This window comes from Aureococcus anophagefferens, assembly GCF_000186865.1.
Source record: "Aureococcus anophagefferens unplaced genomic scaffold AURANscaffold_11, whole genome shotgun sequence".
Taxonomy (NCBI): domain Eukaryota; class Pelagophyceae; order Pelagomonadales; family Pelagomonadaceae; genus Aureococcus; species Aureococcus anophagefferens.
The window spans coordinates 886,713-913,919 of record NW_008705571.1 but is presented as its reverse complement, the minus strand read 5'-3'; the positions used below and the strand labels follow the sequence as shown (position 1 = coordinate 913,919).

At 73.1% G+C, this 27,207-nt stretch overlaps 5 protein-coding genes across 5 annotated transcripts; 2 read left to right on the top strand and 3 right to left on the bottom strand.

Moving 5' to 3' along the window:
• Positions 1-649: 649 nt before the first annotated feature.
• Positions 650-1,884, bottom strand: AURANDRAFT_37711 (hypothetical protein; the record flags this gene model as incomplete). The annotated part of the gene is made up of 2 exons (XM_009039368.1): positions 650-811; positions 1,076-1,884. Coding segments are annotated over 2 exons (885 nt in total), but the record flags the coding sequence as incomplete, so codon positions are not given.
• A 2,405-nt stretch (positions 1,885-4,289) lies between these two features.
• On the top strand, positions 4,290-5,676 carry AURANDRAFT_1822 (hypothetical protein; the record flags this gene model as incomplete). The annotated part of the gene is made up of 3 exons (XM_009039244.1): positions 4,290-4,888; positions 4,965-5,207; positions 5,295-5,676. Coding segments are annotated over 3 exons (1,224 nt in total), but the record flags the coding sequence as incomplete, so codon positions are not given.
• Positions 5,677-6,034: 358 nt separating this feature from the next.
• On the bottom strand, positions 6,035-11,374 carry AURANDRAFT_64729 (hypothetical protein; the record flags this gene model as incomplete). The annotated part of the gene is made up of 3 exons (XM_009039367.1): positions 6,035-7,633; positions 7,906-7,974; positions 8,417-11,374. 3 exons carry the CDS (start codon positions 11,372-11,374, stop codon positions 6,035-6,037), a joined length of 4,626 nt encoding a protein of 1,541 aa, XP_009037615.1.
• An 803-nt stretch (positions 11,375-12,177) lies between these two features.
• On the bottom strand, positions 12,178-16,281 carry AURANDRAFT_64728 (hypothetical protein; the record flags this gene model as incomplete). The annotated part of the gene is made up of 1 exon (XM_009039366.1): positions 12,178-16,281. One exon carries the CDS (start codon positions 16,279-16,281, stop codon positions 12,178-12,180), a length of 4,104 nt encoding a protein of 1,367 aa, XP_009037614.1.
• Positions 16,282-16,456: 175 nt separating this feature from the next.
• Positions 16,457-27,204, top strand: AURANDRAFT_64727 (hypothetical protein; the record flags this gene model as incomplete). The annotated part of the gene is made up of 7 exons (XM_009039469.1): positions 16,457-17,289; positions 17,370-17,945; positions 18,124-18,373; positions 19,141-23,241; positions 23,647-23,768; positions 24,152-24,938; positions 25,192-27,204. The coding sequence occupies 7 exons, from the start codon at positions 16,457-16,459 to the stop codon at positions 27,202-27,204; spliced, it is 8,682 nt and encodes a 2,893-aa protein (XP_009037717.1).
• Between the last annotated feature and the right edge of the window lie 3 nt (positions 27,205-27,207).

Sequence of the window (27,207 nt, the reverse complement as noted above, 5' to 3'; positions counted from 1 at the left end):
GCCCGTCGAGCTCCGCGCGATGCTCCCCGCGCGGCGACGGAACCTCGTGTAAGAGCGCGCCCCCGCCTCAGTCCGCGTCCCCGTAGAGCTCTTCCAGGCGTGCAGTTACCCGCGCTCAGTCGCGGCGCGCGGACGCGTCGCCGTACTTGTCCTCCAAGTCCGCGTTGCGGCGGCGGTCGTCCTGGCGCCGCGGCTTCGGCTCCTCCTCCGCCTCGGCGGCGTCGTCGGCGTCGTCCGCGGCGCGTCCCCCGCCGCCGCCTCGGGGCGCGGCGTCCGCGAGCGTCGGCGCGACGTAGCGGGCCTTGGCGGGGCTCTTCGACCGGGACCGCTGGCGGTAGGAGAAGCGGTCCGCGGGCACGATGAGGGCCGTGTTGTAGCCGATGGGCCGCTTGTGGACGTCGCCGCGGTGGTCCGCGACGGCGAGGTCGCGCTCCCTGCGGATGACGTCGCCGAGGATGTCGCGGCCCGCGAGGAGCGACACGCCCTCGGCGGGCGCCGGCGCGGCGTCGCCCTTGTCGCGGGGCTCGCGGTCGCGGCTCCGGTCGCGGCGGCTCCGGTCGCGGTCGCGGCTCCGGTCGCGGCGGCTCCGGTCGCGGTCGCGGCTCCGGTCGCGGCGGCTCCGGTCGCGGTCGCGGTGCTCGCGGCGGTCGCGGCTCCGCGACCGGCGGCGGCGCCGGTCGCCGTCGTCGTCGCCGCCGCCGGAGCCCCGGCGGCGCCGGTCGCCGTCGCGGCTCCGCGACCGGTCGCGGCGGCTCCGGTCGCGGTCGCGGCCGTCGTCGCGGTCGCGGCGGCTCCGGTCGCGGTCGCGGTGCTCGCGGCGGTCGCGGCGCTTGCCGTCCTGCTCCGCCGGCGCCGCCGCGAAGTCGAGCTGGCCCAGCTTGACGGTCTCGCGCGCGCCGCCGGGCACGACGGCGTCGCCGAACGTCACGACGTACGACGGGAGCATGCCCTCCGGCGCGCCCTCGTAGGGCTCGACGCAGGACACGACCTCGGCGTCGTACCACGCCGGGTCGCGCTCCTCGTCGCGGTAGATGGCGCGCACCGCCGCGCCGGGCTCCAAGGCCTTCGTGCCCACGCGCGGCGCGTTGCGCGCGCCGCGCGCGACCATCTCGCCGTGGAGCACCAATTCCACCTTCAAGCGCCGCTCGATGGCCACGGGGATGCGCGGGAGCATGGTCGAGAAGTACTGGAGGTCCGTCATGAGCTTGACGCAGTAGGCCCCGAAGGTCGTCGTCTGGTTCGGGTTCAGGCCCGGCGCGAACTCCTCGAGGTCGTCCGCGTAGTGGCCGAGCCAGTGCCACGTCCGCTCGGGCGCGCAGCCGTAGCGCACGTAGAGCGCGCCGAGCGCGCGGATGTAGGGCGAGTCGCCGTGGTCCAACAGCGCCTTGACCTGGATCTCCGTGAGCCGGAGGTGGAAGAGCTTGAGCAGGAGGCAGTACGCGGACGACGGGCTCCGCGTCGACCCGGCGGCCCAGGGCTCGACGTACGTCACCTTCTCGTAGATCACGTCGACGACCTTGTCGAAGGTCTTGAAGACGAAGAGGCACTTGTAGTACTCGCTCTCGTCGATCTTCTCGTGGAGCATCGGGTGCAGGTTGAACGTGTCCGGGTTCCCGTGCAGGTCGAAGATCGGGCCCTTGGCGTCCATGGGGTCCTGCGCGACGTTCTTCGGGAGCAGGTTGATCTTCGACTGCGAGATGGGGATGCCGGAGCGGTCCTCCCACTTGGGCATGAGCGTCGCGCCCTCGATGAGGTGCGTGCCCTTGGCCATGCCCAGGTTGTTCACGTACGTCGCCATGGTGTTGTTTGGGTGGGTGCGGCGGCGCGGGGCGTCAAGGTGCGGTCTCGGGGCCTCGGCGGGGGCCCGGCGCGCGTCGCGAAGGCGGAGGCGGCGCGCGACGAGGCTGAGCTGCGCGGCACCTCGGCGGCATCGTCAGGAGCCAGGCCAGTGATGCACCAGGCTCTCCATTTGAGCAGCCGAGCTCTCCCGCCGCGCGACAGCCGCCGCGCGCACGCAGTAGGGCTCGCATTGCATCGCCGCAGCTCACGAACGCCATGTTCTACGCGCGCTGGACGCGGCGCGACGTGCGGCCGCGGGACGCCGGCGGCGTCGTCGTCGTCGACGCGTCGACGGTCGTCGAGCCCGGCGGCGAGCCGCTGCGCGTCGGCGGCGACGGGTCGCGCTTCCGCACTTCCTTCTCCTACAGGGACAGCGCGACGACCTTCGCCGTCGGCGACTGCGTCATCGTCTGCCTCGAGGGCCCCGCGGGCCCGGACGGCGAGGCGACGAACCACGCGGCGGCGCAGATTCTACAGATCTGGTGGCCGCCGGGCGACGGCGACGGGCCCGACGAGCCCTGGGTCGAGGTGCGCTGGTTCTACTGCGCCGAGGAGATCAAGCCCGCGAAGCACCGGCCCGCGGCCGCGCGCGCGCACCCGCTCCGCGAGGTCTTCGAGACGGACCACGTCGACGAGGTGCCCGCGAGTAGCCTCATGGCGCGCGTGGCGGTGCTCGACGCGGACGCCTTTTCCGCGCTGCCGCGGGCCACGGCGGACGACAAGCTCGCGGCGCGCGACGCCTTCTTCTGCCGCTACGTCTGGCGGTTGGCGTCGCGGACGCTCGTCCGCGTCGGCCCGGCGTCCGAGCGCATGAGCCGCGCGCTGGCCTGCGCGCGGCGCGCCAAGGGCGCGACGCGGCGTCCCGCGACCGTATTTGCGAGAGCTTTTGACCGGGAAGACACACGGTGTTTGGTAGGCACGAAGCGGTCCGCGGCGGCCTGGGACGGCGACGTCGTCTCCGAGAGCAGCGACGACGAGGGCGACGGCCGCTGGTCCGCGCGGCCGCCGCGCGACGAGGGCGACGACGTGACGAAGCGGCTCCGGCGCGCGGCGGCGGCGCTCCAGCTCTCCGCGGCGCCGACGCCGCTCCCGTGCCGCGAGGCCGAGCGCGGCGCCGTCGCCGACTTCCTCGAGGAGGCGCTCGCGGCGTCGCGGGGCGACGGCCGCACGCTCTACGTGAGCGGCATGCCCGGCACGGGCAAGACGGCGACGGTGCGCGAGGTCGTCGGCGACCTGCGCAAGTCCCGGGACTTCGACTTCGTCGAGATCAACGCCATGCGGCTGCCCCAGCCGGCCCACGCCTACGCCGTGCTCTGGGAGGCGCTGGGCGGCGAGAAGCGCGGCGCGGAGGCCGCGGCGCGGTGCCTAGAGAAGCTCTTCGGCGCCAAGGGCGGCCGGGACGGCGCGAGGCCCGCGGTGCTTTTGGTCGACGAGCTCGACTACATGGTCACGCAGCGCCAGGACGTGCTCTACAACCTGTTCGACTGGCCGAGCCGCGCGGGCGCGAATCTGTGCGTCGTGGGCATCGCGAACACGATGGACCTGCCCGAGCGGCTCGACCCCAAGGTCCGGTCGCGGCTCGGCGGCCGCCGGCTGACGTTCCCGCCGTACGGCCGCGAGCAGGTCGAGGCCATCGTCCACCAGCGCCTGGACCGCGACGACTTGCGGGGCGCCTTCAGCGGCCAGGCCGTGACCATGGCCGCGCGCAAGGTCGCGGCGTACTCCGGCGACATCCGCCGCGCGCTCCAGATCTGCGCCAAGGCCACGGACGTCTGCGCGGACCGGCGGCGCGCGGGCGGCGACGGCGGCGACGAGGTGTCCATCGCCGACGTCAACGCCGCGCACCGCGCGTTGACCGCGTCCGCGTACCTCGCCGCCGTCGAGCACGCCGCGCCGCTCGAGCGGCTCGTGCTCGTCGCGCTCTGCGTCGAGCTCAAGGCGCGGCGCGCCGAGGTCGCGGGCTTCGACGACGTCGCGCGCCGCGCGAAGCGCCTCGTGGCCCTCGCCTCCGACGACGACGGCGCGCGGCGCGCGCCGACGCACGCGGAGCTCCTCGACATCGTCGACCGCTTCGCGGACGCGCGGCTCCTCGCGCCGGAGTACAACGGCCGCAACGACCGCTTCCCGAGCCTCCGCCTCAACTGCGCCGAGAACCTCGTCGCCGGCGTCCTCGTCAACGCCGGGGACCCCGTCGCCGTCCGCTTCCTCGGGGACACCTAAGGTTGATGTTGATCGTGCACTGCTCTACCCGTGTGACGTCGCGCACTTCTGCATCGACAAAATAAAAGCGCGCAATCGCCGCGCCGATGGACCAGCCCATCGAGGATGGCCTCGAGGAGCGCGCGCCGGTGGCCTTCGACTCGTCGGACTCGGACTACGAGGCGGAGGAGCCGTCCTACGGAGCGGCGGAGGAAGGCAAGCTGCCCACGCGGCGCCTGCGCCCGTTCGCCTGGTCCTGGCGCAAGTTCGCGGCCTTCGCCGGCCCGGGCTGGTTGATGAGCCTGGCATACCTGGACCCGGGCAACCTCGAGAGCGACCTGCAGCTCGGCGCCTATACGCGCTACTCGCTGCTCTGGGTGCTCTTCTGGGCGACGGCCGGCGGGCTCCTGCTCCAGGAGATGGCCGCGCGGCTCGGCGTCGTCACGGGCGAGACGCTGGCGAAATGCGTGAAGCGCGCCTACGGACCGCGCGTGTCGCTCCTCCTCTACGGCGCCGCGGAGCTCGCGATCGTCGGCAGCGACGTCCAGGAGGTGCTCGGCACGGCGACGGGCCTGCGGATCTTGTTCGGCCTGCCGCTCTGGGCGGGCTGCGTCGTGACGGCCATCGACACCTGCACCTTCTTCTTGGTCCAACGCCTCGGCTGGCGCGCGCTCGAGGCGGCCATCGGCGCGCTCGTCGTCACGCTCGCCGTCGCCTTCATCGGCGTCTGGGCCGCGGCGCCGTCCGAGCCCGGGCCCTTGCTCTACGGCCTCGCCGTGCCGACCATGCGGCCGTCGATGCTCACGCAGGCCGTCGGCACGGTCGGCGCCGTCGTCATGCCCCACACAGCGTCGAGTGACAGGAGTGCTTTTTCGCGCACTTCCCGCCGGGAAACGAGAAGAAATCGGACCCTGTCACCCTTGTAGGCCCCACAACCTCTACCTGCACAGCGGGCTCGTGCGTTCCGCCGTCGCGGACCGGACGCGGGCCGCGCGCGTGCGGGACGCGCTCCGCTACACGCTCGCGGACTCGGCGCTGAGCCTGCTGCTCTCCTTCGTCGTGAACATGGCCGTCGTCGCGGCGTTCGCCGCTTTCTTTTGGTCCGCGGCCTGCGGCGACGAGACCGCGTGCGTGCCGGACGCCGCGGGCGACGGGACACCGGGCGCGGCGTGCGCTTCCAATTTACTGTCGGGCACCTGCTCGACGATCGGCCTCGGCGCGGCGGCGCCGGCCCTGGGCGCCGTGCTCGGGCGGAGCGGCGCGGTGATTTTTGGCGTCGGACTGTTGGCGGCGGGCCAGGCGTCGACGACGGCGGCGACGATCGCGGGGCAGTACGTCATGGAGGGCTTCTTCGACTGGGACGTCGCCCGCTGGAAGCGCGTCGCCCTGTCGCGCTTCCTCGCGCTGGGCCCCGCGGTCTTGGTCGCCGTGAGTCCCATGGGCCAGCGCAACTCCTTCAACGAGATGCTCAACGTGCTCCAGTCGGCGTGCCTCCCCTTCGCGATGCTCCCGCTGCTCCACCTCGCGCGCGACGAACGATTGATGGGGCGTTTCGCCAACGGGCCGCGGCTGAACCGCGTCGTCACGACGGCGAGCGTCGTGGTTCTCGCCGTGAATCTCATCCTCGTCTACCAGTACGCGCTCGTGGACGTGTTCGACCGCCCGCCGGCCTACGCGGCCGGCGTGTCCCTCGCGACGCTCGCGTACCTCTACGCCGTGTCCCTCGCGTTCCGACCAAGGGCCGCGCCGGAGGCGCCCGCGAAGGACGACGACGCCGTCGCCGCGTTCCTGCGCCAGGAGATCGAGCTCCGCGCAAAGGGCCGCGTGCCCAAGCACGGCCTCGCGACGCCCGTCGACCCGACGGAGCAGGTGTGCTGCTGCGGGAAGAACCCGGACGCGACGCGCGACCTCGTGTAACCGTTTTGTATGTCGCTGCGAGTCGCGGCGCGCCGTCGAATATTAATCGTCACGGTGTATACGTAACTTGAAGCTATTTTTATGTCGCTCGCGGCGCGCCGTCGAAGGCGCGGCCCGGCACGTCTGCGGGGTAGAAGGGCGAGTAGAGGATGCTCCCCGTGCGCCGCTGGAGGACGCCGTCCTTGACCCACGCGTCGCCGCGCTTCTCGTCCTCGAAGTGCGCGACGAGCCTTCGTCGCCACAGCGCGAGCCGCTCGGGCTGCGCCGCCGCGAGGTTCTCGCGCTCGCGGGGCAGGTCGAACAAAAATTCCTCGAGCGTGTGCGCGTCGAAGACGTACTTCGTCGTCGACCCGTCGGTGAGCGCGTTCCAGTGGTTCGTCGTGTTCTCGAAGCACACCGCCCCCAGCGTGCCCGGGTCGTGCTCGAGGTCGACCCAGGACCGCCACGTCGCGTTGTCCCCGCGCAACAGGTCCAGCAGGGACCGGCCGTCGACCGCCTCGCGGGGCTCGAGCGAGCCCGCGGCGCCCGCGGCGTCGAGGAACGTCGGCAGCAGGTCGCGGTGCTCCGTGACGAACGCCAGCGCGACGCCGCGCGACGCGGAGAGCGGCACGTAGGCCTCGGGCCAGCGCACGATGAGCGGCACGTGCGCCGACCCCTCGAAGGGGAAGCCCTTGCGCCAAAGATAATGGTCGCCCTGCATGTCGCCGTGGTCCCCGACGTAGAGCACGAAGGTCCGGTCCGCCATGCCCAACGCATCGAGCTCGTCCAGCATCAACCCCAGGTGCTCATCCACAAAAGCGACGGACGCGAGGTAGGCGCCGCGCGTTTTGCGCACGTGCTTCGCGCCGATGTCGCCGCAGAACATGGCGACGTCGGGCGCGCCGCCGTAGGGCAGGTCCGTGTAGTTGCGGCCCTGGGCGAACTGGGCGTCCCAGCCGTCGACACTCATATCCGCGCCGGGCACGACGCACGCCGCCGGGTCCTCGAACTTGGCGAGGACGCGCGCCGGCGGGTCGTAGGGCGAGTGCGGCCGGTGGAACGAGGCCTTGAGGAAGAGCGGCGCGGACGCGTTCGACGCCGCGTGCCGCCGCAGCGCGCCCCGCGCCGTCGCGCCGACCCAGGCCGTCGGGTGGAATTGCTCGTCGTAGGCGTAGGGCGCGCCGCGGTAGTCGTCGAACGCGAGCTCCTCGCCGAACTCGGCGATGCCCGTCGCGAGCGGGTCGCGGCCGGGCAGCGACGCGTTGAACCACCGGTCGTAGGAGTCGAACTCGGCGATGATGCCGTCGTAGGTGTAGCGCTTCGCGAAGCCGTGGCCGGGGTTCTCGCCGCCCGACATCTCGTTGTAGAAGTGGTTCTTGCCGACGGACACCGTGGCGTAGCCGACGCGCGCGAGGCAACGCGGCAGCTCCGCGTAGGGGTACGTGAGGGCGATGTCGCCAAAACCCAACATGCCGTGGTGCCAGGGCTTGCGGCCCGTCAGGATCGCCGCGCGGCTCGGCGTGCAGGAGGGAGTGGACGTGTAGTGGCTCGCGAACGTCGCGCCCTCGCGCCGGAGCCGGTCGAGCGCCGGCGTGAGCCCGGCGGGGATGAGCCCGCCGCCGATGGCGTCGTGGCGGTGCTGGTCCGCGATGACGAAGAGGATGTGGGGGCGCTCGCTTTCGGCCGGGGGGGCAGCCGCCTCCAGGGCAGCCGCGTCCAGGGCAGCCGCGTCGGCGCTCGCCGCAAAGGACAGCGTCGTCGCGCCGTGCTGACGACGCACATAGGTCCCGACGGCGAGGACGAGTGCGACGACGCCCAACGGGAGGATGATAGGCAGTGCTTTACCCATCTTAAGTGTGTTTGCATCATCGAAATGTGATTGAAGGCAACTTTGCTGAGTTGACGAGCGAAGATTGGGCAGCCCAAGGTTTCATTGGTCGTGTGCCCAAACTCGACGCTATTCAAGCGCACCGGCGGCCGCGACCGCCAGAGGCAGCCCGACTCGGACAGCGACGCCTCGCAGGCGCCTTCACCGCGAGCCTATAGTAACCAGAAGCGAACCCATAGTAACCAGATGAACTTCTGCGTCGCGCAGCGGTCGCAGGAAGGCGGCGTCGTCCGCGCCAAGCCCGTCCTCGCCCACAAAACCCACGCGGACGACGCGCGGCCCTCCTACGCGCCGCCGCCGCCGCCGCCGCCGCGCCAGCACTCCGGCGAGCCGAACAAGGGCATCTCGTTCCTCTTCGGGGGCTGCGCCGCCCGTCCCGCGGCGACGACGCCCCCGCGCTACGCGAGGCGACGGCTCAGCGACCTGCCCGGCTACAGCATGCAGTCGCCGACGGACGTGGACCGGAGCCTCTAGCGCGCGCCGCCGCGGCGTTCGTACAAACACACTCTAGTCCGGCCGCGCGCCCGACTCCTCGGCCTCCTCCGCGTCCGGCGCGAGGCGCGCGGGCGAGTCGCGGCCGCTCTTGAAGACGACCTCCTCGTCGGCCTTCTCCTCGTCGGCGGACGCGAACGCCGGTGCGCGGGGCCTCGGGCCTCCGCTCTCGTCCTTGGCCTCCTCCGCGGGCTCCTCGGGCTCCGGCGAGCGCGGCGGCGGCCCCGCGAGCGCGGGCGGCGGCGCGTGCCGCGCGGCCTCGGACGACTCCGGCGCCGGCGCCTCGTCCGGCCGTGGCGACCGCGGCGGCCGGCGCAGGCCGCGGATGATGTAGGTCTGGCGCCCCCGCGGGTGCGGCCGCGGGAGCCGGTCCTCGGCGTAGGGCTCGTCCGAGGACCGGCTGTCGTCGCTGTCGCGGCGCGGCCGGGGCGCCGGCACGTAGGCGAAGCCGTCGACGGGCACGGGCTCGGCCACCGTCGCCGGGTCGTCGAAGACCGCGGTCGCCTCCGGCGGCGCGCTCCGATCCGGCGGCGGCGGCGCGGCGCCCTCGGAGACGGCCCGGGGCGCGGGCGCGGGCGGCCGGGGCCCGTCGCGGAGGCGGATGCGGAACGTCATCTGGCTCGGGTCGCGCCGCCGCGGCCGCGCGTCCGCGAGCGGCACGCCGTCGTCGGGCGCCTCCGCCGCGTCCGGCACGACGCGCGCCTGCGCGACGGGGATCTCGATCTGGTGCTGGGGCAGCGCCATGCCCGGGTCCACGCGCGCGCCGACGGGCTTGCTCGGGCAGGCGCACAACACGCGGCGCAGCGCGACGAGCGCGCCGAGCAACAGCCCCGCGCTCACGGCCAGCACGCCGACGGCGACGACCGTCGCCACGTCCACGCGCCGCCCCCGCCGCCGCTGCTTGTCGAGCAGGCTCGGCCGGTCGTCGGGCGCCTCGACCTCGTAGCGCAGGTCCGCCGCCGTCCGCGGCGCGACGACGTACGCGAAGCCGAGGCCCGCGCCGCGGCTCAGGCAGTAGACGGGGTCCTCCCGGTTCTCGCAGGCGTAGGCGTAGCGCACGACGCCCGTCAGCGCCGCCAGGGGCGCCGTCGACACGCCGTCGCCGAACACGGTCCGCTCCGTGACGTCGCGCTCGAGGACGCCGCCCGCGTAGAGCGCGTCGTCCAGGAGCGCCGCGCCCGAGCCGTCGTCGAACGGCAGGCGCCCCAGGCACGTCGGGCAGTAGTCGGCGCCGTCGTAGACGGCGACGTCGACGTCGTCCACGGCCACGAGCAGCGACTCGAGGCCCTCGCCGGCCGAGAAGCAGCCCGAGGCCTCGACGTCGCGGAAGCCGCCGCCGAGGTCCCCCGAGCGGATCGCCAGGGCCTCCAGCGTCCCCGACCCCGTGACGACGACGTCGACGGCTTCCAGCACCGTGGACCCCATGGATTCCACGACCAGACCGACGACGTCGACGGCGTCGCCGGGCCCCAGATCCGCGAGCGCGAGCGGCGCGCCGGACGCCGTCGCCACGCCGTGGACGGCCCGCGCGAGCAGGGCCACGTAGACGCCGCCGTGCCGCGCCGCTCCGTCCTGCATGTAGAAGCCGAAGGAGTCCGTCGCGGAGACGACGGCCGACAGCGCGACCGTCGCGCCCTCGTACCGCGACGGCCCGCAGTCGAAGGCCGGCGCCGCGCCGTCGTCCGGCGCCGTCGACGCCTGGAGCGCCGCGACGGACGCGAGGGCGACGACGCCGTCGGCGGCCCAGGTCGGCGCCGGCGCGACGGCGTCGTCCGCGACGTCGAAGGACTCGGGCGCCAGCCGGAGGTCGCGCGGGTGCCGCGGCGCGACGGCGAACGTGAAATCCATCCGCGCGCCGCCGGCGAGGCACGCGAGGTGGTCCTGGGGCGTGGCGCACTTCCAGGCGTAGCGCGCGACGCCCGTGACCGACGCCAGGACCACGCCGCCGTAGTCGCAGAGCGCGTCGCCGCTCGTGAGGCCGTAGTCGTCCCAGTCCTGGCGCGGCGGCTCCCAGATGGCGCCGCTCCGGCAGCCGTCGTGGGGCCGGACGAGGGCCGCGAGGTAGGCCGCCGTGTCGAAGGCCGACGACGAGTCCAGGAGCGTGCCGCCGGAGCCGTCGTCCGCGGCGACGCGGCCGAACGCGTCCGCGGACCCTGACAGCGCGACGTCCGACACGCGCACGAGGACGCCCTCGTAGGGCTCGCCGGCGTCCGGGCAGCGGGCGCCGTCGACGTCGTCGCGCTCGCGGCGCCGGTACGCGCCGAGCGTCGCCGTCGCGACGTCGACGGCCGCGTAGGGCGCCGCCCGCCCGACGACCGCCACGCCGAAGGCGTCGTCGCCCGCGACCTCGACCTGCGTCTGGCCCAGGTGCTCGTCGACGTAGCCGACGACGTCCACGACGTCGCCGACGCGCAGCGAGGACAGGACGGCCGCGGTCGACCCCGCGTGCGCGAAGAGGCCGCTCCACGGGCCGACGCCGTCCTGGAAGTAGAAGCCCGTGCCGGCGACCGCGGACACGACGCCGGACACGCGCACGACCCGGTGGCTCAACACGCTCCGCGAGCAGTCGAAGACGATGGACGCGTCGTCGCCGTCGTCGTCCTCGAAGTCGAGCGTCGCCCGGCGCTGGATCTCCTCGATGGTGGCCGCGTAGACGTCGCGCTCCCTCGGCCCGCTGGGCGTCGGCGCGTCCGTGCCGCACTCCGACGCCGACGGGCAGTCGCCGCCGTCGCAGCCGAAGGCCGGGCAGTCGAAGTCCACGGTCTTGCCGTCGTAGAGGTACGTGCCGTCGTCGCACAACCCGTCGCCGATGAAGACCGACGGCGCCTCGACGCCGTGGCAGTCCCGCAGCAGGCTCCCGTACTCGCCGCAGAAGCCGCAGAGCTCGTCGCAGTAGCCGCTGTAGGGGCAGCCGGGGCAGAAGAACTCGCTGCAGTGGAACGTCGCGTCGATGGCCGTGTAGTGGAAGCAGTCCCCGTACCCATATACGTTTGAGCACCCGCTCGTCGCGGGGAGGCCCACCGCCGCGACGAGCGCCGCCAGGCGCCGCAGCGCGGTCATCTCGGGGAATTGGCGGGGCGCCGCATCAGCGGAAGCCCATGCTTGGCCGGCTTTCCTTGCAGCACCTTTACCTCGTCATCTTCTTGTGTCGATGTTTGACGGAAAGAGGTGAGTATGGGCATGCTCTCTAATGCTCGCTCTCACTCTGCTATGCTTCGTGCCAGCGGCCGTTGCGCTCGACTTTGAATGCAGCGAGACGCCATTGACCGTGGAATATTCCATAAAGTACTACTCCGGCGTCGTCAATTGCGGCAATCTGCTGCTCGAGTCTGACATCGGCGGCACGCACAAGTGGATCGCGCCCACCGTGAAGTGGAGCGAAGCGGAGGCGGACAAGCTCTATTCGATCTTTTACATCGACCCCGACGTCGACCTGCCGAACAACGGCTCCTGGCCCGACGTGCAGACGCCGGGTTCCAAGGCGCCGGCGCGGCACTGGGTCGTCGGCGCTGCCTCCCGCGTCCGTCCGAAGGACGATACCTGGAAAAGACGCTTCGCGTAGGCAACATCAACGGCTCCGCGCTGCGCGCCGGCGACCTCTCGGCCGCGACGACGGTGTCGGCCTACAAGGGCCCGAGTCCGCCGTGGGGCTCGCACCGCTACGGCCAATTTTTATTCGAGCAGCCGAAGCGGATCGACTTCGAGATCCTGCCCTCGCCCGACGGCATCTACAACTGGGACCACGGCGCGTTCGTCGAGCGGTACGGCCTCGGCGCGCCCGTCGCGTCGAACTTCCACATGACGCAGCACATGGACCCGCGGTAGATCCGAAGCCGTTACGCCCCCCGGTAGATCCGATGCCCTTACGCCCCCCGCATGGCGCGCCGCGCGGCCTCGCGCGCGCCCTGGTGGTCGCGCATCATCTTCCGCCGGTCGGCGAAGGGGTCGCCGCCGCGGGGCTTCCGGAGGTAGGGGTCCTCGCGCGGCGCCGGGTGGAACTGGGGCCGGCCGCGCGCCGGCTTGGCGTCCTTGTCGTAGGGCGCGTCGTACTCCGGGAACTGGCGCGGCCGCCGCGGCGGCGGCTCCTCGCCGCCGTGGTGGTCGCGGCCCGGCCGCAGGCCCTCGCCGTCGCCCTTCTTGTCCTTCTGGTGGAACTTGACGAGCTTGAACGCCTGCGGGAGCGGCGCGCGGAAGAGCGACGCCTTGACCTCCGTGGCGACGGCGATGGTGTCCTGGAGGTTGATGATGCCATGGCCCCAGAGCTCGGGGATGATGGCGACGTCGCCCGCGCGCTGGATGCACTCGAGCGGCGGCGGCTGGCCGACGCCCTTCTCGTTCTCCTCGCGCTCCGTCTCGTCCCACTGGCGGATCTGCATGTTGGACATGAAGCTGTAGGCCGGCGGGAAGACGAGCCAGCGCTTCGCGCCGTAGACCAGAGCGTTCCAGGCCGTGTTGTGGAAGTGCTGCGGCGCGCCCGAGCCCTCGACGCCGAGCGCCCACTGCAGGTTCACGAACGGCCAGATCCGCGCCGCGGGGTCGGGCAGCGGCGCGTCGTCGTCGTCGCCCTTGAGCGTGAAGCGGTCCTCCCAGGCCTTGCGCTGGGCGCTCTCGCTCGCCTCGGCCATCCGGTCGCGCTTCTCGCGGCCGCCCTTGGGGCCGCCGCGGCCGCCGCGGCCGCGCTGCGTGTCGTACGCGGCCGCGTTCTCGAACGTCTTGTAGATGACCTCGGGCGTCGGCGTGTCGTCGGGGTTCACGAACCAGCCGACGTTGTGGGCGACGTCCTTCTTGGGCATCTTCGACGTGGGGTGGCCGCGGAAGACGTACCAGGGGTAGCGGCCGCCCGTGAGGTTCCGCGCCTCCATCATGTCGACGTACTCGCCGAGCGTCATCTCCGAGTCGCCGAGCACGCTCGAGAACTTCTTGGCGTAGGGGATGGCGGACACCGTGACCTTGGCCTCGCCGTGCATCTCCTTGAGGCGCGACGGCGTGTAGGTCGCCTTCGCGCCCGTCCATCCCTCCAACACGCCGCGGAGGATCACGGGCTTGTTCCGCGTCAGGTGGTCCAGGACGAGCTCGATGGACGCGTCGCCCGCCTCGACGACGTCGAAGTCGCAATGATCTAGACGCGCCTCGATGGCCGCGTCGGACCGCGGCGCGGCGCCGACGCCCCAGAGCAGCTCCGACAGCGAGCTCCGGAGCGGCCCGTTCCAGCCGCCCGCCGCGAGCGCCGGGAGCGCCTCCGGCGCGCCCGCGGGCGCCAGGGCGCCGTCGGCCTTGGCCGCGTTGCCGTCGCGGTCCCGGTAGAGCCCGCCCAGGAGCTTGCTCAGGCGCCGGCGCAGGAGCACGGGGTCCGCGTACTCCGTGAGGTCCGTGACGCGGCCCGCGCCGTCGTCCGCGGGCTCGTCGGCCTCCGCGAGCATGATGGACAGGGGCGCGCCCCGGCCCGTCGCCAGATCAAATAAGTCGTGGCCGTGGCCGTCGCGCACCTGCGGGCGCGCGCCGTTCTCCAGCAGCGCGACGACCGCGCGCGCGTTGCCGTTGAGCGCGGCCTGCGTGAGCGGCGTCGCGCCGTGCTGCTTCTCCGTGAGGTCCAGGTTCGCGCCGCGTTTCGCTAATAATTCGATGGCGTCGCCGAAGCCCGAGTTGGCGCAGTAGTGCGCCGGCGTCTTGCCCTGGGTGTCGAACGCGGACGGGTCCGCGCCGTGTTTGAGCAGCGCGTCGACGACGGCCGTGACCGCGTTCGAGATGGCCTGGCGGATGTGGAGCTGGCCGTAGGTCGACTTCGTGCCGCGCTCCTTCAACAGCTTGACGCCCGCGACGGCGCCGCCGCGCCGGATCGCGCCGTCGATGACGTGCGGGTCGCCGCCCAGGAGGCTGAACGTGAACGAGTCGCGCATGCTGTCGCCCCAGAGGCCCGTCATGCACGCGACGTGGAGCGACGACTTGCCGTGGGCCTCGCGGCCCTCCGTCGCGTTCGCCGACACGCCGCCGGGCCCGAGCAGCAGCGACACCATGGGCTCGTCGAGGATGAGCGCCGCCGACGCGAGCGCGTCGCCCGCCGACACCTTGCCCTCGGCGATCAAGGCGGGGCCGTGGGCCTCGAGCGCGTCCCGGAGCCCGTCGTGGTCGCTGCGCGTGACGAGGTCGAGCACGGAGATGTCCGCGGGAACGTCGCGTTTCGTCGTCGTCGCGGCGTCCCCGGGCCGCGCGCGCTCCGCCTGGTGGCGCTCGCGGTCCTTGCGCATGGAGTCCTGGGCCCGGAGCACGTCCTCCGCCGTGCGGCCCGTGCCGCCGCCGACGGCGACGTCGGGCCAGGCGAACTTGGGGTCGCCCAGCAAGTCCGCGAGGCGGTCGTTGTGCGGCCGGAAGAACGCGCGGAGCACCTGCGCCGTGTCGTCGCGCATGGCCGGCCGCTCCGACGCCGCCGCGTTGGCGTGCTCCCCCAGGGCCGCGTCGTCGAGGCCGCTCATGGCGCTCGGGTCCATGTCCAGGAACTCGAAGACGCGCGTCATCTCCGCGCGCATCGACGGCGCGTCGCTCCGGTCCTCGAGGCGCGTGAAGAGGAACTGGTCCCGCGGGTAGGCCTCGAGCCAGCGGGCGACGTAGGCGCTGTAGACGCTCACGGCGATGCGGCCGCGGCCGTTCTTCGCGAAGTGCTTCATGTCGTACGCGCAGCGCTGCACCGCGCGGACGTCCCACTTGAACTTGCCGCCGCCGCCCGCGGCGTCGTGGCGGTCGAAGCAGAGCTCCATGGCGCGCGCGTCCTCCAGGGCCTTGCCGTGGAAGTCGTCGGCGGACTGGATTTCCGGGGGGGGGCCGCGGCCCTTCTTCCGCCGCTTCGGGTCGTTGACCATCTTCGCGACGCCCGCCGCCGTGAGGAACCAGTAGTCGGAATACATGCGCTTCGCGGGCTCCGCGAGGGACACGAGTAGTTTGGCCTCGGGCACCATGTGGAACATGAGCTGCGGCGCGGGCACCATGCCCGTGTCCGCGCCGTCGTGGCGCTGCGTGCTCCACCAGAGCGTGTGCGGCCCGCCGTCGACGACGGCGACGTCGCTGCGGCCGCCGCCGTGGAGCTCCGCGGCGACCTTGCGCGCCGTCGCCTCGTGGGACTGGGCGAACTCGGAGAGGCGCGTGCCCTGGTCCACGTAGCCGTCGCGCGGCGCGCCGAACTCGCCCCGGGTCAGGAAGCGCGTCTCCTTGCGCGACGCCTTCATGGACCGCGGGTGGCTCGTGAGGACCCGCCAGAGGTCCGACGTGCCCGCCTTGGGCGCGCCCAGGATGTAGACCTTCGGGATGCAGGACAGCGCCTCGTCGCTCTCGTCGTCCTTGTAGCAGAAGCTCCCCGTCGCGCCGGCCTTGGCGCTGCTCCGCGCCTCCCGCAGGTCCCGCGCGAGCGCGCCGTGCTTCGCCTCGATGCCCGCGGCGTCGTAGTCGACGAGATCCGCGGCCCAGCCCACGGGCAGCTCGTCCGCGAGGCCGACGTCGCGGCCGACGAGCGCGCCCCGCGTCGTCGCGACGGCCGCCGCCGCGGCGCCGCCGAGCATGTCGTCGGCGCCGGGCGGCGCGCGCCGCGGCTCGCGGAAGCCGTTGGGCAGCGGCCGCGCCTTCTGGCGGCGGAGCGCCGGGCCCTCGTACTCGGCGGGCGCCGCCGGGGCCTCGTTTCGCCGCACGCGCGTCGCGAGCTCGACCGCGAGCGCCGCGTGGAACGCGAGGGTCGCCGGCGACGTGTTGCCGCCGCCGCCGGGCCTCACGAGGAGGCCCCCGGACACGGCGCCCGCCGTCAGCCGGCAGGCCGCCCAGAGGTCCCGCGGCTCGAAGACCAGGCGGCAGGCGCCGACGACGACGCACGCCAAGTCCACCGCGAGGCAGACGAGGATTAAGAGGACGGGCAGGCGGCTCTTCCGTCCCGAGCGCGCCGTCGCGACGTGGTGCCGCGGCGGCGATTGTTGTCCATGGCGGCGCATGGCTGGAGCCAGATCGACTGGGTCGGGCAAGCTCCGCGAGCTGTTTTTGCGCGGCGATTCAGCATGTGTTCACCTTCGGCCGCGATCATCGACCGCCGGTTTTAGAGCGGGCTGCAATCATTATGATGTCGGTGCAATCGTCGCCTGGCTCCGCCTGAGCAAGACACGACGCGCCATGGCGCCGTCGGCGCTCGACGTCGGCGAGCACACGCTGGAGCCCATCGAGCACTGGCTCGACGGCATCAAGGCGGGCTTCGCGGAGAAGTTCTACTGGCTGTTCAGCGGCATGGGCATCGAGGACACGGAGGACTTGCGACTGATGAAGGCGCACCGCGTCGCGGCCATGCGCGAGGATTTGGTGCTGGAAGGCTGCAAGCCCGTGACGTTGGACCGGCTCATGGACGCGGTCAAGGCCGCGCGGCGGCCGCCGCGGCGGCCCGGCCGCCGCAAGAAGAAGGTGCGCCAGTCCAAGTCCGCGCGCAAGCTCTACGTGCCGCCGCAGCGGCCGCCGGACGACGGCGGGCGCGCGCGCGCGTCGCCGCCGCGGCCGCGGCCCCGGTCCGCGCCCGCGCGGCGCCGGCCGCAGCCGCGGACGCTCGCGGAGCCGCCCGCGAAGGACCCGGCCGCGGAGGAGCCGTCGATCCACGTGCCCGTGGCGCCGCCCGTCGTCGTCCAGCGCGGCGCGACGGGCTGGGAGGCCGCGGACGAGGAGCGGCAGAAGCGGCTCGACCGCCTCGTGCGGCGGCGGTCGCTCCCGGAGCAGCCGCGCGCGCCGTCGCCGCGGACGCTCGTCGTGGAGAAGGGCGACGGCGGCAACTGGGCGTTCCGCGTCGACGAGGACCGCGCGAAGATCTGGGAGCGCATGATGCACTCGCCGCGCGCGGCGCGCGGGCCGGAGCCGCCGCCGGAGCCCGCGCGGCCCGCGAGCGCGGGGCCGACGCGGCGCCTGCACGTCGAGAAGGTGCGGGGCGCCTGGACCTGGCACCTCGACGACTCGCGGAAGAAGCGGTGGCAGCGCATCATGCGGCGCCGGCCCCGCGTCCGAGAGACTTTTTTTGTGTGCGAAACGACATCGGCGTTCTCCGTAGGCCCCAGCGGCGCGGCGACGAGCTCGCGAGCCCCCGGCGGGACCGGCGGCCGTCGAAGTCCTACGGCGAGGACACGGCGGCGGGCGTCCGGTCGGACCTGAAGGGCAAGCCGCGCGTGAGCGCGGACGACAAGCCGCGCGTGAGCGCGGACGACGTCGGACGTCGGTGGAAGGAGGGCGCGGGCCTCTACAAGCCGCTGCGCGTCAACGGCGTCCACGTCGACGCGCTCGCCGAGGAGGAGCGCGAGGAGCAGGAGCGGCTCCATTCCAACCGGAAGAAGTTCTACGTCGCGCCCAAAAAACACGTCGAGTTCAGCCACCGGCTCTCGGAGGCCGTCAAGCGGCAGCGCGCGTGGATCGAGAAGAAGGCGCGCAAGGGCGCGGACCACGGCGGCATCCACTTCGCGGCCATGAAGGGCCACGACCTCCCCGGCGAGGACGAGAAGGCGAAGACGCCGGAGGGGACGCCGCGGTCGCCCCTGAGCGCCGCGCGGTCGCTCCGGTCCGCCGCCGAGGACGACGACGCGGAGGAAGAGGAGGCCGAGGACCTCTTCGCGGGCCTGTCGTCCATCGCGCGGTCCGTCGCGCGGTCGTAATTGGAAACTTACGTCGGACCTTCAGGACCCGAAGGGCTTGCCGAGGCCGCCCGCGGACCCGAAGGACGGCTCCGTGCTAAATCCGTCGAGCGGGTTCGCGGGCATGCGCACGCCGCCCTGCGCCTCGAAGCGGTAGTCGCTCTCCGCGTTGTATTTCAGCTTCGTCGCCTTGGCCGCGGCGACGCGGAACGACTGGGACACGGCGCGCGCCGCGGCCTCGCCGCCGCTCGCCCAGCGCGCCTCGGACGCGGACGACACGAGGAGGAGCACGTCGCCGCTGCCCTCGGCCGTCGTCGCGGCGACGACGGCGCGCCGCGGCGTCGACGAGCCGCCCGGCGTGATGGCCGAGAAGGACACGTCGACGAGGCGCGCGGCGCCGGCGGAGACGTCGCGCGTGATCTTCACGTCCGTCGGCGGGCCGAAGGCGCCGTAGCGGCCGCTGGGCTGGAGCACGCGGTCCGCGATCTGCGCCGCCGAGAGCTCGTCGAGCTTCTTGCCGGGCTTGGCCAGCACCTGGACGTAGGACGAGTCGCCGGTCTTCGACCGCGCCTCGACGTCGTAGTAGAAGCCCTTGGCGAGCTTGAGGGCCGGCGCGTCGAACTGGACCGTCGCGAGCACGCCGTCGTTGAGCACGAGCAAGGCGGAGACGACGGTGCCGGACGCCGCGGGCGCCTCGACCATGACGCAGCCCGTCTCGGGCCGCGACTTGCCGCTGATCGTGCCCGCGCCGAGGTTCGAGCTCATCATGCCCGTCGCCTCCTGGTAGCTGCCGATGTCGCCGGACGTGCGCATCTGCTGCTGCACCTCGGCGGCCGCGGGCCGCAGCGCGCCGACGGCCGCGGCGCTGGGACCGGCGAGCACGACGCGCCGGCGCGACGCGTCGAGCGCGCCCGCCGCCGCGAGGAGGAGGAGCACGCCGCGCGTCATCGATGAGCTGCGCGGGCGTCCAACACTTCAGCTCAAGTCGGAGCTCGTGAGGAGCTCGTGCAAGTCGCTTGCCACCTCGGCGCACTGAGCAGTGCTTGTCGAGATCGAGATGAGAAGACTTAGTGATGAGATCGCGGTTCGACGCCGCGGCACCATACCGAGCCAAGCTCGTGTTGAACATCCTGTTCGTGTGGCTGCCCGGCAGGCCCGATGGCGGAGCCCGACCCCGCCGCCCCGGCGGCGGCCGAGGCCGAGGCTGCACCCGCGCCGCCGCCGCGGCCGCCGCCGCCCGTGGGCGAGGCGGGCCCGGCCCCGTCGGACGCGGCCGTCGAGGCCATGTTCGCCAAGCTGTTGCAGCTGCAGCTCCTCCCCGGCGACGCCCAGCAGCGCCTCATCGCGACGCTGAGCATCGACAAGAAGCAGCAGATGATCAGCATGCACGGCGCCCTCCTCGCCGACGACGCCGCGGCGTCGAAGAGCCGCTTCACGGCCGGCGAGGACGGCGCGCTGCTCCAGCTGATCCGCGACGCGGACGCCGCGTGCGCCGAGGGCGGCGCGAGCGGCGCGGGCGCGCTCGGCGGCGCGCTGAGCGTGCGCGGGGCGCTCTTCCAGCTCACGCAGCGCCTCGGCGAGCTCCACACGCGCCTGAAGACGGCGAACCGCGAGTGGCTCCGCGGGTTCCTGGACCACGGCGGCCTCGAGCTCGTGTCGGCCGTCGCGCGGAAGCGGCTGATCCGCGACCCCTTCCTCAAGCCGGACCTCGCGGCCGTCGAGGCGGCCCTGCGCTGCTTCAAGACGATCTGCAACAACGCCGACGGCCTCGCGGCCGTCGTGTCCGCGCGCGGCGCGCTCGACGTGCTGGCAGCGTGCTGCGAGCCGACGGCCGCGCTCGCGTCGGTCCACGGCGAGGCGCTGGACATCCTGTGCGTCGCCGTCTGGGCCAGCGACGGCGCGCGGAGCGCCGTGCTGCGGTCGCTGACGCGCCTGAGCCACCAGCGCCTCGAGGCGCCGTTCGCGTTCGCGCGCGCGCTCGTCAAGCGGAGCAAGTCCGTGCCCGTCAAGGCGAAGACGATGGCGCTCTGCAACCAGATCATCATGAAGGCGCCGGAGCTCGAGGAGCGCTGCGCCTGGCGCAACTGCCTCCTGGCCGCGGGCGTGCCGTCGGCCGCGCTCGAGGAGGCGGCGAAGGCGGAGCGGCTCTACGAGGCCTACGACCCCGACGACGACGACGACGACGACGACGACGAGGACTCGGACGACGACGCGGAGGTGGAGATCCGCGGCACGCTGGTCCACGACCCGGAGAACGGCGTGGACCCGCGCAACGGCAAGATGAAGGGGTCGCTCGTCGCGGCCAAGGCGCGGTCCGCGAAGATCAACGCCGTCGCCAAGGCCTTGGGCGGCAAGGCGACGAAGCACCGCATCTACGAGCTCGACGAGGGCATCCTGAGCTGGTCCATGGAGAAGGACGACGAGGTCACGAAGTCGGAGCAGCGCGTCTACATGGACGAGGTCTTGGTCGTGCGACCCGCGACGACGCACCAGGAGATCTTGGCCGTCGCCCCGCTGGCCGTGGAGCTGGTGTTTGCGCCGCCGCGGCACCCGCTCGTGCTCGGCGTCGAGGACGAGCGGGACCACGACGCCTGGTTCACGGCCTTCAAGGTCGCGCGGCGCGACGCCGCGTTCTACGGCGGAGAGAAGGAGTCAATGGGAGAGGCGTCCAAGGACGTGCGCGCGAACCGCGCGCGGTCCGAGCTCGCGCCGGACCAGCTTTTAGCCGAAACGAAGAACCTGCGGAAGCAGTGCGAGATCTTCCGCGCGGTGTCCGACGCGGACCGCGAGATCACGGTGCAGCCGCTGCTCGGCGACGGCGTCGACGGCGCGGACGTGGGCGGCCTCGCGGCGCTCGTCGCCGAGTCGGCGGCGCGGGCCGGCGCGCCCGACGTCGCCGTGCGGCTCCTCCAGGAGCTGCTCCTCTGGCCCGTCGAGGGCGCGCTCGGCGCCGCGAGCGCGTGGCGCCTCGCGCTCAAGTCGCTGTCGTTCACGCGCGAGCGGCGCCGCGAGCTCGAGGCGGGCCTCGCCGACGGCGGCGACCCCTACGTCGGCGCGGCGCCGACGCAGGAGCGCAAGCACCGCAAGGCCAGGAGCGCCTGGTCGTCCCACGCGCTCGCGCTCGGCGCGATGGTCGAGCGCCAGCGAGAACGCGAGGCGGAGCTCGCGGCCGCGCTCCCGCCGCCGCCGCCGGCCCCGGTCGTGGTCGTCCGGGCGCCGCCGGGCGCGACCGCCGCCGCGGACCCGGCCTACGCCAAGTTCCACAAGATGCTCAGGATGCACGTGCCGCGCGGCGCGGTCGAGGCGAAGATGGCCGCCGAGGGCCTCGACCCCGCGCGCCTCGACGACGCGCCGCCGCCGGCCGCGGCCGCGCCGGTGGCCGCGGCGGCCCCCGCGGAAGAAGAAACGCCCCAGCTCGGCCTCGCGGCCATGCTCGCCGCGCGCGCGGGCCCGCCGAAGCCCGCGGCCGCGGCCGCGGCCGCGCCCGCGGCGGCCGGCGGCGCGGCGAGCGACCCCAAGTACGCCAAGTACTTCAAGATGCTCGCCATGCACATACCGAAACCCGCGGTCATGATGAAGATGTCCGCCGAGGGCCTGGACCCGCGCGTGCTCGACGGCGGCGGCGCCGCGGGCCCGCCGCTCAGAGACGACCCCAAGTACGCCAAGTACTTCAAGATGCTCGCCATGCACGTGCCCAAGGGCGCCGTCGCGGCGAAGATGCTCGGCGAGGGCCTGGACGCGTCGCTCCTCGACTGCGACCCGTCGAAGCCCGCGCCCCCGGGCAAGGGCAGCGGCCTCCCCCCGAAGAAGAAGGCCGCGGGCAAGAAGGCCGCGGCCGGCGCGCGGCTCAAGGGCGCCTTCTGGACGAAGCTCGGCGACGACGATCTGAAGGGCACGCTCTGGGCGGACCTCGACGAGGGACGGGGGCGGGCGGGGTCCACGGTGCCCCTGCCGTCGCGCGACGCTTTGGTGGCCGCGTTCGGCACGACGAAGGCCGCCAAGGACGACAAGCCCAAGGAGAAGAAGCCCAAGGGCCCCGTGCTCACGCACCTCGTCGACGGCAAGCGGAACCAGAACGTGCTCATCGGCCTCGGCCGCGTCAAGCTGAGCCCCGCGGAGACGCGCGACGCGCTCGTGGCGCTCGACGTGGACAAATTGCCGTCGCTCGGCGACGCGTCCGGCGCGGAGATCTGGCTCGGCCTCATCCCGACGGACGAGGAGACGCAGCTGGTGACGGGCTGGCTCACGGCCAACGGCGGCGACGGTGCCCTCGAGAAGCTCGCGCCCGTCGAGAAGTTCTTCGCCGTGGTTTCCGGTGCGCCCCGGCTCAAGCAGCGGCTCGAGGCGCTCCGGGACATGCACCGCTTCGGCGAGGCGCTCGAGGACGCGCGGGGCAAGGCGAGTTTGCTGCGGGCGGGCTGCGCCCAGCTCGACGCGGCCGCGAAGCAGAAGGGCGGCGCGCTCCGGTCCGCGCTGCGATGCGCGTTGGGCGTCGGCAACGAGCTCAACGCGGGCACGGCGCGCGGCGACGCGCACGGCTTCGCGCCGGACTTCTTGCCGAAGCTCGCGACGATCAAACAGAACGACGCCAAGGCCGGCACGCTCATGAATCTGGTCGTGACGCAGCTCGAGGACGCCAAGGGCGCGGCGCTCGCCGCGACGCTCGCCGGGGACCTCGCGGGCGTCGGCGCCGCGGCGGCCGTCGACGCGCTGGAGATCGCCGGCGACCTGCGGAAGCTCGAGGCGGCCCTGGCGAAGAGCGTCGGGGCCGAGCTCGAGGTCTCGCGGAAGGGCGGCGACGGCTCCGCGAGCAAATTCGTCGAGACCTTCGGCCCCTTCTACGCCGACGCCACGGACAAACTCAAACGGGCGCACGACGACTACGCGGAGACGAAGACCCTGGCTTTGGGCGTCAAGAAGAAGTTCGGCGCGGGCGACGAGCCGACGCTCCAGGACGGCGGCTGCGCGATCAAGGCGTTCCTCGCGCAGGTCCGCGACTTCGCGGCGGCCTTCGAGACCGCGCGCCTCGCCAACGTCAAGAAGCGCCAGCTCGCGGCGCTCGAGGCGAAGCGCAAGGCCGAGCGCGCGGCGCGCGACGCGGCCAAGGCGAGGAAGGCCGAGGCCGCCGAGGCGCACAAGAAGAAGCTCGCGGACCTGCCGCCGGGCGAGGCGCCGCCGCCGCCGCCGAGCGACGACCTCTTCAACGCCTTCGCCGCGTCCCAGAACGCCTCCGCCGACGAGATGCTCGCCAACTTCCAGCGCGGCGTCGCCGCGAAGCTCGACGCGCGCCGCGCGCAGGTCGTCGCCGACGACGCGTCCTCGGAGTCGGGCTGGTCCGACTCCGACTAAGGGCTCTACGAGGCTGTCTTTCAGTTACACGGCGGGACAGGAGGCCCCTCTCACAGCGCGGCGAGGCCCAGCGCGGCGAGGCCCGCGAGGCCCGCGAGCGCGCGCGGGGCCGCCGCGTCCGCCTCCTCGTCCGTCGGGTCGTCGCCGTGGTCGTGGTCGTGGCCGTCGTCGTGGGCGTGGTCGTCGGCGTCGTCGTCGCAGGCGCACTCGTCGGCGTCGCCGGGGTAGTCGCCGTGGTACATGTCCACGCCGTTGGGCATGTAGACGCCTCCGTGCGCGTGGCTCGTGCCGTCGCCGACGGCGTTCGCCTCGGCCTCCGTGCAGTAGCTCGGGTACTCGCCGTCGCTGTGGCAGGCGCCGGCGTACTCGACGAGGACGGGGCTCGACGTCGGCGCGCCCGTGGAGCTGAGCGACGACGAGTCCCAGGTCACGGCGACCTTCTGGCCGGACGCGCAGTGCGAGCCGACGCTGCAGCTGTAGTAGACCGTCTGGCCGGCCTGGGCGGACACGGCGACGCCCGACGAGCTGCCGAGGTCCGTGCCGCCGGAGAAGTCGCAGGCGTCGTAGGCGGTCTCGTCGGCCATCTCCCACACATCGTGGCCGCCCGTCCAGGAGAACAGGAGATCAGAATCGTCGGCCACGGTCGTCGTCTTCGGGTCGGCGGAGAACTGCGCGTTCCAGTCGATGGTCGTCGTCGACGCGGCAATGGTCGAGGCCAGGAGCAGGACGCGGGGGAGAACAGCCATCGTCATCTAGCTTCAGCGCGGGCAGCGTGCCTCAATGTTTGAGCTGCCGCGGATCGCTTCAACATCAGCTGAAGGAGCTGAGTCGGGCAAAATGTGCGCGACGAGCGAGGCAGCCTGACCCCGCAAGCCATGCGCTCCCTCGCGCGCTCCTTCGTGCTCGTCGCCGCCGTGGCGTCGGCGGCGAAGAAGCAGAAGGACGACAAGATCAAGATCACGTTCACGAACAAGCTCGACGGCCCGGCGACGCTCTACGTCATGGGCAAGAAGATGCACGCCTTCGCCGCTCAGGGCGAGAAGCACAGCGCGCGGTCGTCCGACGGCCAGAGCTGGACGGCGCACGACGCGCGCGGCGGCGAGGTCTTCCACTACGTCGTCCGCGAGAAGGACGGCCCCGACCAGCGCGTCGACGTGTCGCGGGGCGTGTCGCGCCGGACGATCATGTCCATCGTCGAGAGCGAGGACCACCACCTGCACCGCGTCGACGGCGGCGGCGACGCGAACGCCGCCGGCTGCGCGGACCCCGTGCGCGCCGGCGACCGCGTGAACGTCGTCGCGACGGGCGTCGACGGCGCGCCGCGGCTCTCCTTCTCCGACCACGTCGTCCACGCGGTCGGCGACAGCGACCCGGCCGACGCCGCGTGGATCGTCGAGGGCGACGGCGAGGGCCCGCTCTTCCCCGGCGGCGCCGTCTTCCTCAAATCCGAGAAGCACGGCGTCTACCTCGACGCGCCGCCGCCCGTCGAGGGCAAGCACGTGCCCCTCCTCGCGCGCTGGCGCGACCGCGGCGACTTCCAACGCTTCATGCTCTTCAAGGCGCCGGACCACGACGACGCGCCCCTGAGCGCGCTCTGCTACGGCGACGCGGCCTACCTCCTCGCGCACACGCGCAACTTCGTCGACGTGAGCGACGGCGCGGCCTACGCCCGCTGGCGCCACCGCGGCGACTGGCAGAGCCTCGCCTTCGAGCGCGCGGCACCGGCGCCGGGCCACGAGGAGCTCTAGAGGGGGGCGTAAGATCAAGCGAAAGAAGTAGCGAGCGGAGTTCGGTGCTTTCGCGCTTGAAGTGCAACACAGCCGGGCAAGATCAACTGCAAGAATCCATATAACGCAACGATGGACGCGTGATGCAGAGCCTGTCGTAACGATGCCGTAGAGAACGATGGGCTGCTGCCTCAGCAAGCGCGAGGACCGCAACGACTACGACCTGCTCACGAGCGACGACATCGTCGGCGATGTGGACGGCGGGCTGCTGTCGGAGCAGCTCCAGGAGTTCGGCTTCTTCCGGCGGGCGACGACCATGTTCCGCGGGCGCAAGTCGACGGTCGTCGGGCGCCGGCCGACGGTCGCGAGGAAGACGCGCTACTCCATCTTCGCGAGGAAGCCGCGCGTCGTCGTCGCGGCCGCGGACGCGGACGACGACGCGGCGGCGCCGGCGCGGCCGCTCCGGGAAGAAGCCGCGAAACCGGTCGCGGCCGCCGAGGCGGCCGTCGAGGACGCGGCGGCGCGGCTGCGGCGCGCCGAGGCGGCGGCGCGGGTGGCCTTCGCCGAGCGCTGGGTCGTCGGCGTACGGGTGGCGCTGCGGGACCAGTGGATCGCGCGGGGCGAGGCGTCGCACCTCCGGGACCAGTACGCCATGGACGCGCGGACGGCCGCGCGCTTCGTGAAGCAGGGCCACCGCCACGGCAAGGAGAGCATGCTCCAGGCGAGCGTGAAGAAGACGCGGGACGCGGGCGACTCGGGCGGGCGCCGCGGCGGCACGTCGCCCGCGATCGAAAAGCGCGAGCTCGCGCAGGTGCCGCGGCGCCTCGCCGTGCGGCCCAAGAGCGCGAAGCGGCGCAAGGGCGTGCAGATGAAGTCGAAGAACTGGGACCGGCGCTCCGCGAAGGCGCCGAGCGAAAAAGTGCAGGCGCAGCTCGACCGGTCGCGGCGGCGCCGCGAGGGCCGGCCCGAGTCGTCGTCGAGCTCGTCCGACGACGACTTCGTGGCGACGGAGAAGCGACGGGCGCGGCGCGGCGCGACGGCGCCCGCGAAGCCGCCGACGCTCCGCGAGAAGCTCGGGCTCGCGCCTCCGAAGAAGCGGCCCTGGGACGACGGCCACCACGTCGCTCCCGAGGCGGACCCGGCCCAGCCCGCGGCGTACCGGACCCTGCGCGAGAAGCGCGCCGTCGCCGAGACGGACGACGCGTCGTCGTACCTCGACGAGAGCCTGGTGAAGCCGTCGCTCGCGAGACGGCGCGCGCGGTCGCCGGAGCCCAAGGCGACGAAGAAGCTCCGGGGCGCGCTCGGCATCCACGACGCGTGGGACGAGAGTTTCGCCTACGAGACGTTCCCGCGGCCCAAGCTCCCGGACGTCGCCGCGCGGCGGGGCCTGGACCCGGAGCCCGTCCGGCCGGGCAAGGGCGCGTTCAAGCCCTACGGCACGCTGTCCAAGGAGCGGAGCGACCACTTCCGGTCCTTCCAGGAGCGGCCCTGCCGCAAGAAGGCCATGCGCGAGTACGCGAAGCTCGCCGTCGCGCGGCGCCGCGGCGACGAACAGCGGCGGTCGCGCGACGCGGCGCGCCTCGACCGCGCGACGTCGCTCCGGTCCTGGCGGAGCTCCGACTACGACCGCGCGCCCGGCGACCTCTTCGCGACGACGGGCGGCTCCGCGGTCGTCACGCCCGCGGGGTCCACGGTCGGGCCGCGGGGCCGCGCGTCGCGGAGCCCGTCGCCGACGCGGCCGGCGACGGCGGGCGCGCGGCCGCGGCCGCGGCCGTCGGACCTCGGGTCCGGGAGCGTCGCCTCGACGCCTTTACGTCGGCCGTCGACGGCGGGAAGCGCCTATTCGACGCCGCTGCGGCGGCCGTCGACGGCGGACGCGAGGAGCCGCGCGTCCGCGGCCTCGCGGCGGCGGCCCGCGACGCCGAACCCGCCGTCGGACGCGGAGCTCCTCGGCCGCGGCTCCCTGTCCGCGGCGACCTTCGACACGACGCTCGTCGCGGCGGGGCCCCGGGCGAAGCGGCCCGAGTCCGCGCCGAAGCGGGCGATGAAGGACCAGCTCCAGGACCCGGAGATGCCCTACAAGTGCAAGCTCCAGCGGCCAAAGTCCGCGACGGGCGTCGCGGGCATGGACGTGGGGCCCGTCGTCTTCGAGCGCAAGGCGCGCGCGCTGCTCAAGAAGATTTGATTT